General features: G+C 52.1%; 4 protein-coding genes across 4 annotated transcripts in view; 2 read left to right on the top strand and 2 right to left on the bottom strand.

Annotated features, from left to right (window-relative positions):
* The window catches only part of GLOTRDRAFT_121077 (uncharacterized protein), a gene marked incomplete at its 3' end in the record, with an annotated part of 2,002 nt that extends 1,306 nt beyond the window's left edge, over window positions 1–696 (top strand). The window contains exons 3-4 of the mRNA XM_007867212.1: window positions 204–414; window positions 472–696. Coding sequence (XP_007865403.1) covers window positions 204–414; window positions 472–696 — 436 coding nt within the window. The remainder of the gene's footprint in view (window positions 1–203; window positions 415–471) is intronic.
* A 72-nt stretch (window positions 697–768) lies between these two features.
* Window positions 769–3,787, bottom strand: GLOTRDRAFT_121076 (RhoGAP-domain-containing protein; the record flags this gene model as incomplete). Its single annotated transcript, XM_007867211.1, has 13 exons — window positions 769–1,097; window positions 1,152–1,272; window positions 1,334–1,439; window positions 1,497–1,637; window positions 1,694–1,985; window positions 2,052–2,188; window positions 2,244–2,370; window positions 2,439–2,567; window positions 2,627–2,869; window positions 2,924–3,065; window positions 3,115–3,230; window positions 3,289–3,342; window positions 3,401–3,787. The coding sequence occupies 13 exons, from the start codon at window positions 3,785–3,787 to the stop codon at window positions 1,035–1,037; spliced, it is 2,058 nt and encodes a 685-aa protein (XP_007865402.1). The 3' UTR covers window positions 769–1,034.
* Window positions 3,788–10,743: 6,956 nt separating this feature from the next.
* Window positions 10,744–11,083, top strand: GLOTRDRAFT_39806 (uncharacterized protein; the record flags this gene model as incomplete). Its single annotated transcript, XM_007866608.1, has 3 exons — window positions 10,744–10,812; window positions 10,866–10,948; window positions 10,999–11,083. 3 exons carry the CDS (start codon window positions 10,744–10,746, stop codon window positions 11,081–11,083), a joined length of 237 nt encoding a protein of 78 aa, XP_007864799.1.
* A 163-nt stretch (window positions 11,084–11,246) lies between these two features.
* Window positions 11,247–14,061, bottom strand: GLOTRDRAFT_75564 (uncharacterized protein). The gene is made up of 11 exons (XM_007867210.1): window positions 13,851–14,061; window positions 13,703–13,798; window positions 13,572–13,651; window positions 13,429–13,516; window positions 13,135–13,376; window positions 12,684–13,085; window positions 12,441–12,635; window positions 12,078–12,381; window positions 11,901–12,027; window positions 11,597–11,851; window positions 11,247–11,534 (listed from the first exon to the last, which is right to left on the bottom strand). Exons 1-11 carry the CDS (start codon window positions 13,986–13,988, stop codon window positions 11,290–11,292), a joined length of 2,172 nt encoding a protein of 723 aa, XP_007865401.1. The 5' UTR covers window positions 13,989–14,061; the 3' UTR covers window positions 11,247–11,289.
* Window positions 14,062–16,482: the final 2,421 nt, after the last annotated feature.

The following is a 16,482-nucleotide window of genomic DNA, read 5'->3' as shown; positions in this document are numbered from 1 at the left end:
CCCGCGCTCACCGCGCTCACGCCTCGCCGGCCTCGCCCCGCGCCTCCCCGCGCTCCCGCCTTCCTCGCCGCGCACCCCTCCCTCACGCACCTCCACCTCCCCGACTACGCGCACCCCCTCGCCCTCCCCGCCGCCGCGCTCCCGCGCCTCGCGTCCTTCCGCGGCCCCGCGCCCGCCGCCGCGTCGCTCCTCCCCGCACGCAGCGTGCGCAGCCTCGCGCTGACGAGCGCCCCGCGCGCGCGCGAGCTCGCCGCGCTCGCCGCCGGGAAACGCCCGCTCGCGGAGCTCGACCTCGGCGGCGTGAGCGTCACGCCCGTGCTCCTGCGCGACGTCTCCCGCGCGCTCACGCGCGTGCGCGTCCTGCGCGTGCGCCTCGCGCTGCGGCACACGCTGCACTTTGCGCTCAGCGGGATCGTAAGTGCCCTCCCCTTCCCGGCCCTCCACGCTCACGTCGCTCCCCGAACCACACAGGCGCTCCTCGCCGCGCTCACCCCCGTCCTCGGCGCGTTCCCGCTGCTCATCGAGCTCGATCTGTCCCCGACGGACGTCGTCGGCCGCGCGCAGCCCGCCGAGGAGCACTCCCTCTGCGCGACCTACGCGCGCGCGTGCCCCGCCCTCGCGCGCGTCGTCTTCCCCAGCAAGATGGAGTGGTTGTTCCTCAGCAAGGAGGAGATCTGGGTCAGCAAGTATCTGTAGCGTCGGGTGGGTCCGAGTCGGTTGTATGTTATTGAGATGATGGCTGTCACAAGCAATTTATGGCCGTTGCTTGTCATTCCGTTTCCTCCGTAAATACATTCAGAACCCAGTGCGACGCGTAAGCGATGACCTAACTAAATAAACTAACTAGTGCACCCCATCGAGAGGTCACTTTTGATCTATCGTAGAAAATACCGGTACAGTCCACAGTGTGAGGAAACGCCCGTAAAGTAGAACTTAGCTGTGATTGAGTCAGGGAAGGGGGGGAGTGTGTCTTCGGGTATACCGGAACCGGAACTGATACATAAAGAACAGGTTACCAGACGTTGATTGATAAATTACGCGCCGTCCGCCTCGTCCACAAATATGTCCGCATAGTGCTCCAATATGGTCTCAATAGCCTAAGAAGAGTACACTGAGCACCGGGACAGAAGCAAGGGAAGGAACAAGCGCACCTTGTTCTGCCACGACGCATCCGCCATCTGGCCACTGGCGTTCTGCCCAAACAGCGTCGGCCCGAACACGATCGCCAGGTTCGACACCGACATCTGGTTAACCGTCTCGTACTCCACTATCCTGCTCGCCCCACCGGACGTCAGCGTGCATGCAAAGAGTGGAATTGCGGTGAGAGACGGACCTGTGCAAATGCCCCATGAGATATTTCAGTGTCGCATAGTTCGCGTCGGGTAGGTCGTTCACGCGCTCGTGCAGCCGGATATGCCTCAACCTGTCATTCTCGATTTCTGGTACAAAGATTCATGAATATTTAGTTTACTCTGCTAAAGAGACGGGGTACTCACTAGCGGCATCAATGAACCCTTGATGCAACTCCTGCGTGAACAGCGGATCCGGCAGCTCTCGCAGCCACAGCTTCAGCACGCTCGTCACATTATTGATATCCGAGGACCACTCCTCCGCATCCAAATTGACCGAATCCAAATCTCCCACCACCCTCAGCCTCAGCGCCCAGCATATCGACAAAACGCACAGCACGCACCTTTATCCAGCTTTTCCTTTAGCCTGTTCACTTTCGTCACCGTCCCACTGATCCTGTAGATCCCCTGCGAGCGCAGCCCGTACTTCTCGATCGCCTCGCAGCATTTCTCCATGATCGGTGGAACCTCGACGTTGTCTCGCGCCATCTGCTCCGCGAGGTCCACGCCAAACGTCGGCCGGCCCCGGTCGTGCACCGCCGAGGTCGACGCGCCGGGGGAGCTGCCGCTCGTGTACCCGGACTGGAGCTGTTGCTGTTGGTTTGAGCGGTCACCTAGATTCAATAGCGGGGGCACCTGAGAAGCAAGGTGGGCAAGTCAAAATTGGGGCGATACAGATTGCACCGGGTGGTGGAGACGTACGAAGCCCTGCTCGGCAGGTCCTTCTCGCCGGGGACCGCGATAGTTCGCTCCTCCGTGTGCGTACGCATAGTTTTGCATGTACACCTTGAAATCGGAGCGATTGTCAATGGTCTCGATGGTCCCTTTCAGTCCTGGACCTGCCATAAGAACAGTCAGGGAATTAACGACTTCGTCACGAATACCCAGACGCACCATCTTCGATACCAATGGGCGACAGGGTAGTCCCATCCCCAAGCACCACCGTCTCGAATATGAAGGCGTATCGTGACAAGTGATACTGCGTCCCTAGGTCTATTTCGTCGTTGCATTCTTTCAAAGCCTATATACAACAAGTGAACCCTGAATTGATTCAGCGCTTCGAGCCAGAGAGGAGATGCATGTACGGACTCGCAATATCCTGGGCAGTTGGAAGTTGAAGTATTCTTGGCGGATAGTCTGGGTCTCCGTGACGGCTTTGCGGTAAGTGTCGGAGGCTTGTGACATCCGCGCCCGGACATCGTCTTCTTGCCGTGCCAACTAAGAGGATATCAGATACCATGGGCATGGTCGCGGCAGAAGACTATATGTATGCATACGTTTCCTGGGTTCTTGCCTTTCAGCAGCAAGCCACCCTTTGCAGCTACCTTGCCGATCACGCGTTTTCCTCCACCGCCCGGCGATCGCAGTTGGACGGCGTTCTCCTTGAAAGACTCACCCTCCTTTTGCAAGAGAAGCCTCTCTAATTCTTCCGCGGTCATGTCGAAGCGGCTCTTGCTCTTCTCAGTTATCGACTCTGAGTCTTGCAGGGCACGCTCGTATCTACTGGCCAAGTCTTTGGTCTGGGGTGCTTCAGAACACCGACGCGTGGAGTGAATGAAGGAAGGAATGCGCACCTGTTTCCGGTTCTTGTCCACTTCCTTTATTAGATTCAGCAGTTCTTCGCTCATTTCGTTCAGCCGCTGCGCAAACTTAAGTCTATTTTCAGCCAGAACTTCATGAATCTTCATGGACATTTGCCATGCATGGACGAATGACCTATACCCGGCTTAGCAGTCATTAGCATGATAGCGGAAAGTACGCTTACCCCGCCTTTGCATCAGCAGTTGCATACACGTCAGAGGATGTTCTTGCTAGTTTCTGCATATTCCTCCCATACTCTTCCTCTATGGCCGCTCGCTTCCGCAGAAATGTGGCCGCTTCCTAGCCGAATATTATTTATTCATGCCGAGCTTCAGAACAAGGCCGTAAAGGTACTAACTTTACATGACACCATGCTTTGCTTTATTCGGTCTAATAGCAACGGCACTGAACACTACACAACCAGCATGAGTGAGGTCTATGCCATCCTCATTCCAGTGCATATATCTTACATCTAAGTCGCACAGCGCTCTAAGGATATTCTCATCAAAGTTCGGCTCGACAATGCTTGGTGCTGCTTCGGTAGGCAGGGTCGAGTAGGTATCTCGCCTTTCGAGCGTAACCTGCGCGCTCTCCCTCCACTTCGTCGTTGACGACCAGCCATGCGATTCAGAGCTCGACCTCGGGGCAGGCGACGTCGGTTTGGTCGGTGGTAATGGGATACTGCTGGACGACCCTTCGGCTGTTAAGGAGTCCCGAGACAGCGACCGGTGGTGAGCTTCAGACAGCGAGCCACCATAAGGATACCGAGTAGGAGAGTGCGGCGAACCAGGATTGTGATGTTCGTAGTCGCTGCCGGGGACGTTCGCCCAGGCAGCTGCTCCCCCGTCGTCCGACATGGCTGTGGCAGGACCTCTCGAGCTTCAGAGGAAGCCGGACACGGGAGACCGCTTCGCGACGGCAGGCCGTGGGAATTTGGTACGTAGCGCATGTCCTCGGGTTCGAATCCGAGTGGAGGCGCATCCTCGAGCTCTCGGTCGACAATCACATCAAGACACTTGTGGCAAATCTTCCTTCATGATGAAGGAGCGACGGATTACTATCCACTATTATGTGAGGCACTAAGATGTATATGGAGTCAAGGGTATACGTCTCCCGATATCACGTTTGTTCACAATTGTACAACCTGGCACAATCCCAGGTAACCGTGACATGGCGTTAGAGGTGCGTGATTATATTTTACTATTCGTGCTTCACGTCGAGTCAACAGTGTCGCATAGATTCGTGTAAAATTGATGATCGTAGGACTGCTCCAATGAGTGGGACACAGCCGCATATGCGCTAGAGGGACTTTACCCCTGCTGATCCACATCAAGTCACCTCCCTCTGGCTATTTAGCTGGAATACAGGGGACGGTCGTGCCCTGCATCTGAGGGATGTATAGGCCCCATCTCGGTGGAAATTATAAACCATATATTTACGATTGAAACCCGTGTGTTTAGAGAGTCTATAGACCATCACTGCTTTGACCCAAGATTTGCATCCTCAAGAATATGTCTAGCGTTGTCTATCCAAAGACTTGACGCGGTGAAGATGTAGTTTCTTATAGCTGCGTACGTCCATGGCAGACTTGAGTGTGCTAATACGAGAGCTGACCCTAGACGCACTGACTTCTGGGCACCAAGTTCATTGACTCCATCTGACTGCAAATGCGAAGTTGGGGCGGTCTGATTATGTAGATGACAGAAAAAGGCGGATGAGATCAGACCGGCACGGCCGCAATGCTGTTAGCTCAGAATGCCCGAGCAACAGGAAGCTGTCCCAACGAGTCCCGGGACGTCAATAGCGACACTGTCAGCAGGTAGGCATCATGCATCATGGGTCAACTGTACCGTCCTCTAGTGAGTGCCCAACTACACGCTTCCGACGCGAGCCAGTTCGGTAGTCAGGCGGCTCCATTACAACCTTCGTATGAGAAGATTCTGCCTAGGGTGATGCGAAGTGCCGTCTAGCCGACATTAATAGCAAGTTACCTAGCCGAGGCCATAACTTGGTCGTCTGTGATCACTGCTGCACGAATTGAAGGCCCTAACAGCCCTGGAATGCGGGCAGCGTGGTGTTACAATGAATATCACTTCGCCAAACTCGACCTGCAACCGCCCGCTGGAGTTCGTGGTATTGCATGGAGTGAGCATTCCAGCCGTTTGCAGATCGATAGGCCACTTTCGAAAGTCGCATACAGTCGGAGTGCGTCGGAGATGGCGCCAGGGACGTTGGAAGACTGAAAAGAAGTCCAGATGGTCTGATTTGGGTACTTCGTGGACTTGAATTCCCTTCTCCGACATAGTCCGACTGAGTGTGATTTTTCTCAAAGTGGACCTAAGTATCGAACTGCAAATGGCTGTCAACGGTGATAGCATTGATACTTCCGGGAATGAACGGAGCAATGAGAGACCGAGTAGTAGAATCTCTGTCATATGTCAGAGGTTCCGGTGGTCGATTACATGAAGCTTCGTTGATTCGGTGCCTTCTTGCCCATTGAGTTAGCGACGTTTCATGGTTAGGGTTTCATTGCCAGATCTTCGAGGCCGACGCTTTGGCCCGGGACATCTATCTATAACAGAGCTATAAGCATTGGCAGAGTTATTGACTCTGTCTAGAAAACATAGTGATGTTATGGTTGAGGATGCTCACACATCCACATGACGCCGGCGGAATGCAGATACTTCACGCCGGTCGTAGGGGGTCATGGACATAGCACAAGCTGCCGCTTCTACTTGCTGGCACTCCCGTACCTATGGAGTCCTGCTACATAATGATGACCAGGCACCTCGGGCGATGGATGCCCCCCGGCCTTCTTTATGCGGATCGTGATCGCGGCTTTGGAAATACGGCGCCCCTCTTTTCGCTCCTTCAAGAGACCAGCACCGGTCATACGATGAATACTGTTCAACGCACATATTCATGACCATCTTGTAAGAGTGTCCAACTGCACGCTGCAACGAACCATGCAGAATAGTTAACAACCGGTCGTTAGGGGTGAGGAAGTCTCACCCGGACTGCATCCTGCATCGGGGCATAGCGCTGAGTAGCCGACGTGATGCCTATCGGTGCCTCGTTCTTCATACAATCAGACGTCGGTGATTGGAAGGCCCGAGACTAGGGTCAGAAAATAGTCAGTATCTCACTGCGGTTTAGACCACGGGTTAATACTTCGGTCATCGGAAGCATACGCACCAGCAAATGTGCGAACACAACATAAGGCATACCCGTGGAACATGCTCCCACCTAACGTCCAGCAAGTTTCCGGCTGCTTCCCGCGTCCCATCCGACGACTGCGACAAGTCCCTGTTGTGGCGTCTTGCGGAAAGCAGCGGTGGCCGAACCCAGCCGGCTTTCCACTCGAACTTTTAAGAATGAACGATTTCGACCTCGATCGCGATTGATGACAGCCCGGACGTGGCAACCATTTAGGGAGAATAGTACCGTCATTACTCCCCTCGCAGGCAAGGAATGATATCTCTCTCCGCACCATGGACACATGTAGCGTCAGTGGGAATGAGCGTGGATGTCGTCAGAAAACGAAAAAAGCATAGTAATGGTCGGGCTTGCGTAGCGTCTTCCATGGACGATGAGAGACATCGTGAAGTGACCAGACCCGAGTGCTGATAAAGCTGCTCACAATACTTCTGGGCGTTGAGCTCGACGCTGCCGTTGGTTGAAAGACAGTCACAAAATGCCAAGGGCGGTGACCAAGCGGGCGGTATAATCAAAGACAGAACGGCGTTTGCCCCTCCGTGGTGATATGCAGAATTTAGAGGATATGCGGTCTCGCGTCTTCAATAGTATGCCCGTTTTTGGGAGCAGAGAGGGAGTTCTGGAGGACAGCTGGGCGTGTGGCATCCAGGCGCGTGAGTGCAGGTAAACTCAAAGTTAGTTTGGCAGATATTCGCAGCGCGGAGTGCAAAGAAGGACGCAGAAAGAATGCCAGAAGAAGAATGCTAGTGCCATCGTGAACGATGCGGCCCATATCCGTCGATTTTGCCGAGCCATCTGTATGGCGCGGAAGAACCTGCAGCGACGAATACAAACGAGAATAATTTCTCTCGTTAATTATACGAAATATACTCACCTATTTCTATTTCCACTTGAAACGTGCGGAGTCCGGAACTCCCCTCAGATACGGCGCCTTCAGGCGGTGATTTTTCTCCAGAAGATTCGGACCAACGGTCCCCTTTCTCCGGTGAACGTGTTAACTGGACCGATGACAAGAGGGTAGCCCATCACCACCAGATAGCGTTGGGGAGTCGCGACTCACGACTCTAGTGAGAATCTGCCAATTCCCCTGGTCAGCGCCGCTCTGCGGAAAAAAACAGACATTCCTATCGGATTTTGGCCGTTAGTCAACACAAAGCGTGCTGGCAGCTGGCTAGAAAGCGGACATCCAGACATCATACCTCCAAGGGAAATGGTGCGAAAAATGTACTGCGAGGAAGCTGAAGTACGTGCCAAGATGTACAACTTGGGCCCCAGGACCGTACGTGCGCGGCGAGACAGAATTATGCTTGTGACTGCCGTGAATATTGTCATACAATGACGCTGGGATCTGCAGAGGTCAAGGGTAACCTCTGAGGAAGGTGAGTGAGGGATATGTTTGGGCGGCCCCAACTATTTTGCCCGGGTTCCAAGATCCACAGATTCTCGCCCTCAAAAGTTCGTGGAGCTCCAGTTTTTCACGAGGCTGTCACCAGGTGCGCACTGAAACAGCTGTATGTTGGTCACTTGAATCATCCAACAGTTGTGATACAGACGCATACAATCCTACCGGAAGACATCCGGGGAGTCAGCTCGGACATATTGAAGGCCACTAACGTGCCATTGTCATACCTCCAGGTGACCAGTACCCGCACCGACTCCGGATCCTGAAATATTACGAAGACTTCGTAAGTACGCCGATACAAGCGAAGACCGCCGATGCCCAGCCACGCAGAATATACGTTACAGCTGAGTTCGCTGTGTTTTCGAGACTATATCCCTGCTCCATCGTAGAACGGAACGTTCGAGTTGAATGTTAACCCTTCTTGTTTGTTCAGTGCAGCCTCTGAACTTGGAATGAGAAGCGAAGAACGCTCCACCGACAGCGCGGTCACGTGAGCTTAATAGCGACACCCTCCAGTGGACGTGAAATACATATTCAACGCATCGAACCTAGAGGCTGCCGGGAGGGAACAATTATGGCACCAGCACGCGATCAATCCTCCCGTAACACTGTTCACATCGTTTTTTGGGGGTCTCCAGTGCGTGCTACTGATCACTGCGAGTCTGCTCGACCCCTCAAATCAGATGAAATATAATTATTACGGGTGCTTTACGGAAGTGGTCGCTAGGCTTATTTTATGTGGCCCGCCTCTTGCCACGGGACCTATTTTCTTGAGCTTGTCATATCCTGGCGCAGTACAAGCTTAGGAATCACTGGCAACAAGAGTCATTCCGAATTAGCCGCACCAAAGATAGCATGAACCAGACAAGCTCCTACATTCCATGACCATGTCTCGCCATATCTAACATGTCCTGAGAATAGCATATTAAACGTCACGTAGAAAGTAAGAACGGAGCTGCAGCTTCCTGTAACTCTCATGCCAGGTGCCGCTCCGGTGGTCATACGTATCACCTCGACCCCGCGATCTGGGACGAGACCGCCTCTCGCAGATCTGCCTTATCTTGAACAGGCTGCACACGCCTTTTGGCCTCGTGTGAGTGACGATATTGGCACAGAGCGGAAGGTGTCATTCGTCTGTATTGATATGGTAGGCTCGGAGGCTCGAAAACAATTAAATAGCTTGCCTTGTGGACAGGTATGGTCCATATCGGACCATCTCTGTGTGAACACGCAAAGATACTTCATTAGACTGACTGGCGAGAAGGAGATCCTTTGCCATCGCACACCCTCACCCGCCGTCGAACCAGCTCTAGTGAGAGGCAGCTCGGGACAGTGATCGGATTGATCTCCGAAACCATGCTCGAGCCTTATCTGTGCCGTCTTATACCACCCTGGACGCACATGTGGTCGCGTCGATGATGGATTCGTCACTGGCATTTTCGAGAATCTAGGATAAACTTCTGCTATTTTCTTAAACGGGGACAGCGCTCGTGTGCACCATTTAGTGTTGCACCCGGCCTGGCTCTAAGCCCGAGCCAAGCCAGGCCAGGCCCTATCTCAGCGGGCCCGAGCCAGGCCAAAGCCCTGCTCAGGCCCGAGGACAGGGCCTGGCCTAGCGTCTCAAACTGGTGTTTGCTCACCTGCGTGCAAGCCCTGAGCCCGAGCCAGGCCCGAGCCAGGCCAAAGTCCGACGGCATGGCCTGGGTTGCCTTCCTGACAAGCCCGAGCCCTATGAAGCCAGGCCGAAGCCCAGGGCTTCGAGCCAGGCCAGGCCGTAGCACCACTAATGGGCCACGACGCACCGTGGCTGCCAGTGGGCAGGATGACCGGTGCTGCAAGCCTGATGGTGGAGGGAGCGTTCATCCCTATGAAGTCGAGACTTCAGTACGTGTATGATTGCATTTTGTGGCCAAAGAGGAAACCGCTGAGCTTACCTTCTGCTTCTCCGTCAACTCGAAGCGCGAATGAGCTCACGTTGTCCGCTCAAGCCTATTCCGAAGTGCTCATGATTGTCACCACAAGTGTTGGCCTGATCTGGAGACATTCCCTAGCTATAAAGAGCAGTGCGCATATTCTGAGTCTCTCGCAGTAAGTATAAGGGGCCTAGACAAAAACGTCCCAGAATTTACGGTTGGATGGTAAAGTTTGTACACACTTGTCCGGCCATAGCACGAGGAGCCCATGAGGGCGCATTTGGGATCATCACCGTATGACCGTTGAAGCTGTCGGTTCTCATTCCCTCCAACCCACTCATACTAGTAGGCAACGTTGCGCTTTCAGTTAGTGGTAGCTACGATCCTTCTTAGGGACAAGAGCACTTACGGCGTGACGTCGCGATCCAGAAGTAGAATCCTGTTCGAGCCGTACATGTTCCGGGAGATCTTTGCATCGGAGATTGTGATTTTGGCACTGAAATTGATTTTGCACTACATAAACAACATAAACAGCGAGATCCTTGTCTTGCGTGGGTTTTGCTGGCTGTGTTGTGCCAGTGCCTAAATTCAGTGCCTCGGGTAAGCTTATTTTCTGTCCGATGTCACAGGAGCTACCTATCTGTAGGAGACCCGCGATCCTGGATCCTCGCTGCAGACATCCCCTGAATATAATCTGACGATCTGGTGGGAACAGCGTCGAATCGAAACCCTATCTGCGCCATGCTATCGTTTAGTTTCGGATTGTCATTTGACATCCCGTCGCAGCTGCAACTCGTACATAGGGTTTCTATAACTGCGCTTCTGACATGGTAGTCACCACTCAGGCAGTATTAGGGCCCACCCCGAGGGGATAACCGGCACTTCTTATGCGTTTCTGCGCGGTGGCCTTCAATTATCGCTGCTGGCCGCCAAGTCAAAGTCTCGGTGAGGCCACAGGCAGTGTTCACGTTCAAGATTAAGTACCGACATGAAGCGACTCTCATGACCTCTTTGGCTATCCGGATGTCGTCCACAGTACTTGCCGGAATGAACTCGCGACTAATCAGCGATTCATCGATCCGGCTTACTTGCTCCAGCCTATGGGAGGTCATAGATGTCGTCGCTCCTTCCGCTGCAAGGAACCAGCCGCCGGAAACGCCGGACACCATAGAAGGAGGACATGCAAGTTATAAGGATAACTCGCCGAACCAGAAGGTGCAGATACGACTTCCCGGCCTATTTGTCCTCGCCGCCGCTCCACTGAATCAGTTGTCATCGGATAATGTGCTATAACATCATAACGTACGTGCACTATAGTTGCGGCCACAGAGTGAACACTGGCTACCATAGAGTGAGTTCATACCATACGGATATGTCGGCTGCACTCACTACATATCACCTTAGATCGATTGCAATGGTCGCAACTGTAGCCTAAGCCAAATGCATCGGCGGGACGAGCACGACTGTCAGAGCACTTGTCGTCAGAAGTACGTTCAGCTCCAAGAATTTGAGAATATAGGGCTCACTATATTGCAAGCATGATGGCGGACCAGCACGTCATTATGGAGCAGAATCCCAATCCGTGCGATGCGTGCGCTGCAGGAATGCCCAATGGACATTGAGGGACTGGTGGACGATATCCTTGCACATTGATACCACCCAGGCCGTCTGTCACTATCATTACTTGGACTATACCTGTACCACGAGACGTCCCATGTGTGTTTTATCAGGGAAACCACTTGCTGACCTGCTTCCTCTCAGGCCGCTTTGCGCGGGAACGCACTCTAGAATTATCCCATCTCTACTAAAAACGTTGATTAAATTAGGCTTACAGATTCGTCCTAGCAGCACCTTTGCCTACGACATCTATCACGGAGCACTTGGTATAATAGCGGGCAATAGCCAGCCGTACTCTTTTGAGCCGCTGGACGGCATCTTTTGTGTCTCCCCCCTTCGTTGTCCTGGCCAACAGATTCAGGTAATCATCTACCCAGCCCTGTTCCACTCTCAAGTGGATTTCTTCCAACTTCTGCAAGAACAAGTGGATTGCCGCCGTCGTGAATAAAGGAGATTCTTCCGCGCCAGAAATTTTAGTGTCTAGCCAAGCTAAGGAAAAAGATGTATTTCGCTCTTACCATGCTGCAGAAGCTCCACAGAGTCGCAAAGTAGCAATGCCCACCACGACTTAGGGGCAACGTCTTGCCGGAACATATTCTCTAGATTGGTTGCAGCGTCATCGAAAATATTACGCATCAGATTATCGTGGAACTCCGCATATCGCACAGCAAAATTGAGCCGATGTACAAATATGCCTGGTGCCTCGGGTATGTTTGTTAGTCGTTTTAGCGAGGGGGCTATGTTTTTCACTAAGCAGACGAACTCCTCCGGTCCTATGAATAAATCAGCTGAGACGGAACGGAATCAGACGAAACGACGGACCGCCTGAGAGGTATTCTTCTAGAACCATGTCCACGCACCGCCCTAGTCCCGGCCAATCTTCGGCTTGAGCATAGCATTCCAGCGCCAGAACGTACGCCTTCAACTTCGCCAGCTCATCGGCGCCGATCTGATTATCGATCTGTTAAGGGGAACGGCAGCGAGGCAGTCGGAACATACTTTGTATATCAACCTCATGGCCGCCACCCTTTCGTAATCTTTGCACACTTGCATGAGCTCGTTGAGCCTCATCTCAATCCTTTCCGGTCTGGTCAAATTTTTTGACGTAGACGTAGTGGTGTCGGAAGAATCGTCACCCAACCCGTGCCATAGAGGCACTCGGATAAGAACTTCATCGGCCAGGCGCTTCCCGATATTGCCGCAGCTGCAAAGGTACGAGACGGTCCATCGCCAGAGTGTCGGATCAGAGCGCAGATATTCTGCGTATGAGAGAATGTAATATTCTGCGACTGATAACTCGGAGCTTAAAAACAAATCGAAATATCAGGACAGGCTCGTGGCAAGAATCTTTGCATCGCTCACTCTTCACTGCGTGTATTTGATAGATTCTCTAGTAATTCCAATACGACTGCCAAATGTGCTGCTAACCATGGATCGAGACGAGCTGAACAGGCTAACGCTTCCCGAGGTTGAGCGCGCATAAGCGCCACATGAATAGTGTCTTCTAGGTCCGTCGGGTCGGGTGGCATCTCATCCATTATTTCCACCACGAGCTCCCTGGAAGCTCGTGACAACCGATATCGAGCAATAAGGGAAAACACTCACGGTAATTCCGTTCTGTGCAATGTAGGCTGCACGAAGATGGCATAGACGGCACAGATCTCCTTCCAATCACCGTCAAGCTCTTTGCAAACATGTTTGATGACGTCGACTCGACCCTCCATGATACTCAGTATGTCACTAAATCGGTCCCACCAGTTTTCGAACCCGTCATCCCTTGCGTCGTCAGGTACTAAACCCATTTCAACGCGTAGAGCTCGTATTTTCTCCTTCCACCGAGGCGATGCACGCATAAATTCATGCAGAGACGTGTAGTCTCGTACCCGAGGGTGGGATTGCACAAGCGGAATCAGTTTCTGCGATAATTCCTGTAGGAAAGTCGAGGGATGCCGGGACAAACATTCTAAAAAGAATATAGATGCCTTCGTGAGGCCCCGTAGCACGGCACTGAGACATGATTAGATGGTAATAGAAGTGGTGAAAAGAATAGACAAACCGAGTAAGATACGGCCAGAACGTCTCGTCTTCCCAGGGTGAGTCTAAATTGCTAAGGTGGTCACCCTCTTCGGTAGAGGGCGCTATGTAATGCATATTGAGCCATTCCAGAAGGTCATCCCCGACAGGTAATCGTGCACTTGCGGGGCCTGGTGCGTATAACAACATTGCCAACGAGAGGCAGGTATAAAGACTGCGATAGTGCTCGGCGTCATATTGTAGTTCCTCGCCTCGAGGAGGATTCTGGGTTCCAATTAGCACGTCGTACGGCAGTATCATTCACGGATTTCCCTACGCAAGCGTCAAGCCACGACGCCTCAGCCACATTGACGAGATCAGTGCATTTCGCATGCATGGCATCTTGGAATCTGGGGTCCTCAATCCTATACGCAGTTTAGGAGAGATCCTCAGCCTGGAAAACGTGTCACAATCACGTACCAGTCATCAAGACTTTCCGCGGCAGCCTGCTTTCGCAGATCGGCGAGCAAGTCAAACACCAGACCCCCATCGGATATAAACTAGCTAACTTTCTCGTGTCTGGTAGTCGGCGGATGTACGTGAAGACTCACCTTGCGTCGTACAGCGTCTGGTGGGCGGTGCGGGTTCGCGAAATATACAGGAACTTCAGCCCAGCGAGACGACTCTCCCGCTTTCAGTGGTGTTTGCTATTGGGCTTGTCAGAGACGGCAATGAAAAAGGGTTAAGTACCAGACGCACGTTTGGTGCCACGAATATAGCAACAGAGTTGTCCCAAGCAGAGAACGTTGCGCCCAACGTCCGACCGGACTCGTCCAGCTCTTCCGAGTGGCCTTGCTCCATTAGCGGTGGAGCCAGGTATACCATGTTGTCCGGCATTGCGTGTTCGATGAAAAAGCCAGAAGTTAGAAGTAGCAGAGTGTGGTGCCCGCGAGCTGGATGGAACCTTGTGGCCGGAGACTTTGTAGTCTGAATCTAGTCGTGCCATGCTAACCGTGATAGAGGATTTCACACGGTTTGGAGTCACGTGGGCTCATTAGAGGCGCGTCCATTTTGAGATGGCTCAGCTAGAGAACGCGTTGCCGGGATTTCTGTGTCCTCGAAGTGAGGATGAAAGCATCTATTTGTGACATAATATGCTTGGTAACTGTTTGGGAGAGACAGCGACGAATATACGTGGCTTTGCCCGACTACTGCTGCTTTTCTCCCGGAATGTACTAATGCCCCTCCTTTGGGAGGGGTTCTGGCACCCTTGAATTGCATCGCACTTCGGGAGTTACACTCTTTTGGGCCTAGAAAAGGATTGTATGGTAGGGATATATGAAAGATTGGCTTTTGTAAATGATTTTGGGGCTCACAAAGGATAATCTTTGATGAGGATTTCGAAGCTTGTAATATATATTTTCAGCAGTATTATCTTTGTTGATACATTATAATTAAATCTTTTAGATTCCCTTCTGACACTGGAGGATTTGTAATCTTTAGGGCCAGGCGGAAGGTTGTACGAAAGAGAATTCCCAGCCAATCAGAGCCTGTGGAATTCCCTTTCATAAAACCTTCTGCCCAGCCCTAAAGATTACAAATCCTCCAGTGTCAGAAGGGAATCTAAAAGATTTAATTATAATGTATCAATAAAGATAGTACTGCTGAAAATATATATTACAAGCTTCGAAATCCTCAACAAAGATTATCCTTTGTGAGCCCCAAAATCATTTACAAAAGCCAATCTTTCATATATCCCTACCATACAATCTTTTGCTAGGCCCAAAAGAGTGTAACTCCCGAAGTGTCACACTTCTCGTCGCACCGGCAAACTCCGGCGTGCTATGTTTGGCTGTAAGATAAAACTATGATGTGAGACGGATGCCAGATGTCCAGGCAACAGACATGCACCATGGAGCATTCTTGGAGAGGGGGTAAGTATCTCTTAGACTATATAGGATACAACAGCACAGGACATTCTACCTGTCCCTAGATGGAGCTTGACTGGAAGAGAAGCGGGGAAAACTTGGGTCCCCTATATTACTAACAATATCCCTTGCATTATCTTACATGGTGGAAATGCTCTCCTTATGATGATTTGTTGACCTGGTGTAGCAGCCACAACATCTTGAACTTAGTGCAAGTTCTCAAGATCAATTTCTTGAACAAAGGAGGGGTAAGTTGCCGGCGCCAGACAGTGCTTCACGAGTTGTCATAGGTCTTGGTCATTTTAGTACAATGTACTATGCACAGTGCACACCTGTACCTACATGAGTATCTACTCTCTAGTGATGCGCCAGTACGGTGATAAGCCTCAGGATCGTCTGACCCCCGAACACGCGGATTCAGCACATCATACAAGCGCCCCGGAGCTTATTCGACACAGCGCTCGCACGCCTCTAGGCTTCTATGGGCTCTAAAAGACTTTTTCTATTTAGCTCCGGACTTCCCAACATCCTCGAGGCGTACTCGGACCCATTCCGCGATTTATCTCCGCGCACCAAAGCTCCGGAGTGACTTAACCAATGCGACTTCTAGCTGAATTAGCTCCGGGACCCGCGGACACTTCTATCGAGGGGCGTCTTCCTCATGCCCACCCTCCAGCACTTACTCCCCCTCGTTTCCGTCAAGATACCGAAGGTGCGGACGCATACGAGTCACCATAAGGTCAGCATCAGTCAGCAAACGGCCGGAGGTAATTAACACGTGACCGGCGTGTCGCATGGAGTGATGGGACCGCTTGGGTCAGGTGGCGAAGCGTCGAGGCGACCTATAGGGGCTGGAAAGAGCAAGTGGGAGCGCAAGAGAGTCGTATGGTATATGGTATAGCGGAGGAAAGTGCTGAGCAATCCTGTGGGTAGCGGCGTTTATTTGTTATTTATCTCCGAACGGTCGCAAAGCCATTCCTGTAGTATAAATTGTACAAAGTAGCATACAGAAAAATAAGTTTCGACTTCACCATCTCAGAGAATTAGAGTTACGATCTCAGCGACCCGAGAAGTTCGAAAGCGTCGAACTTAGCGAATTATAACCGATCTTAGCTTTGCCAATAGGCCTGACTCGTCGAGTGAATTATCTCCGCCATCGATCCAATTAGCTCCGGTGAGTCTCACATAGCGAAATAAAATTAACCAAGTTTCTCTAGCAATTTCTACTCCCGTGGGCCCGAACCTACACTCGGTTTCGTGGTTTGCGACTTTGTCTGCGACTTTCCGGAGATAAATACTCCGGAGCGTCCCTTAGTGTTTGTTTCAGGCGTCAAGGTTTTGTTTTATTTTTCTAGGTCTTCCTACGGACTACCCTACGGCGTCTTACTCCTCCTTTCCCCCTCGAACTATTAAATACCCTTCAGTTGTCTCGGACCGCCTTCACCCATATCACGGGGTTTAGG

The sequence above is a fragment of the Gloeophyllum trabeum genome (genome assembly GCF_000344685.1).
Source record: "Gloeophyllum trabeum ATCC 11539 unplaced genomic scaffold GLOTRscaffold_00005, whole genome shotgun sequence".
Classification (NCBI taxonomy): Eukaryota; Fungi; Basidiomycota; class Agaricomycetes; order Gloeophyllales; family Gloeophyllaceae; genus Gloeophyllum; species Gloeophyllum trabeum.
The sequence above is the reverse complement of the archived record's forward strand: the minus strand, read 5'-3'. Positions and strand labels throughout refer to the sequence as shown.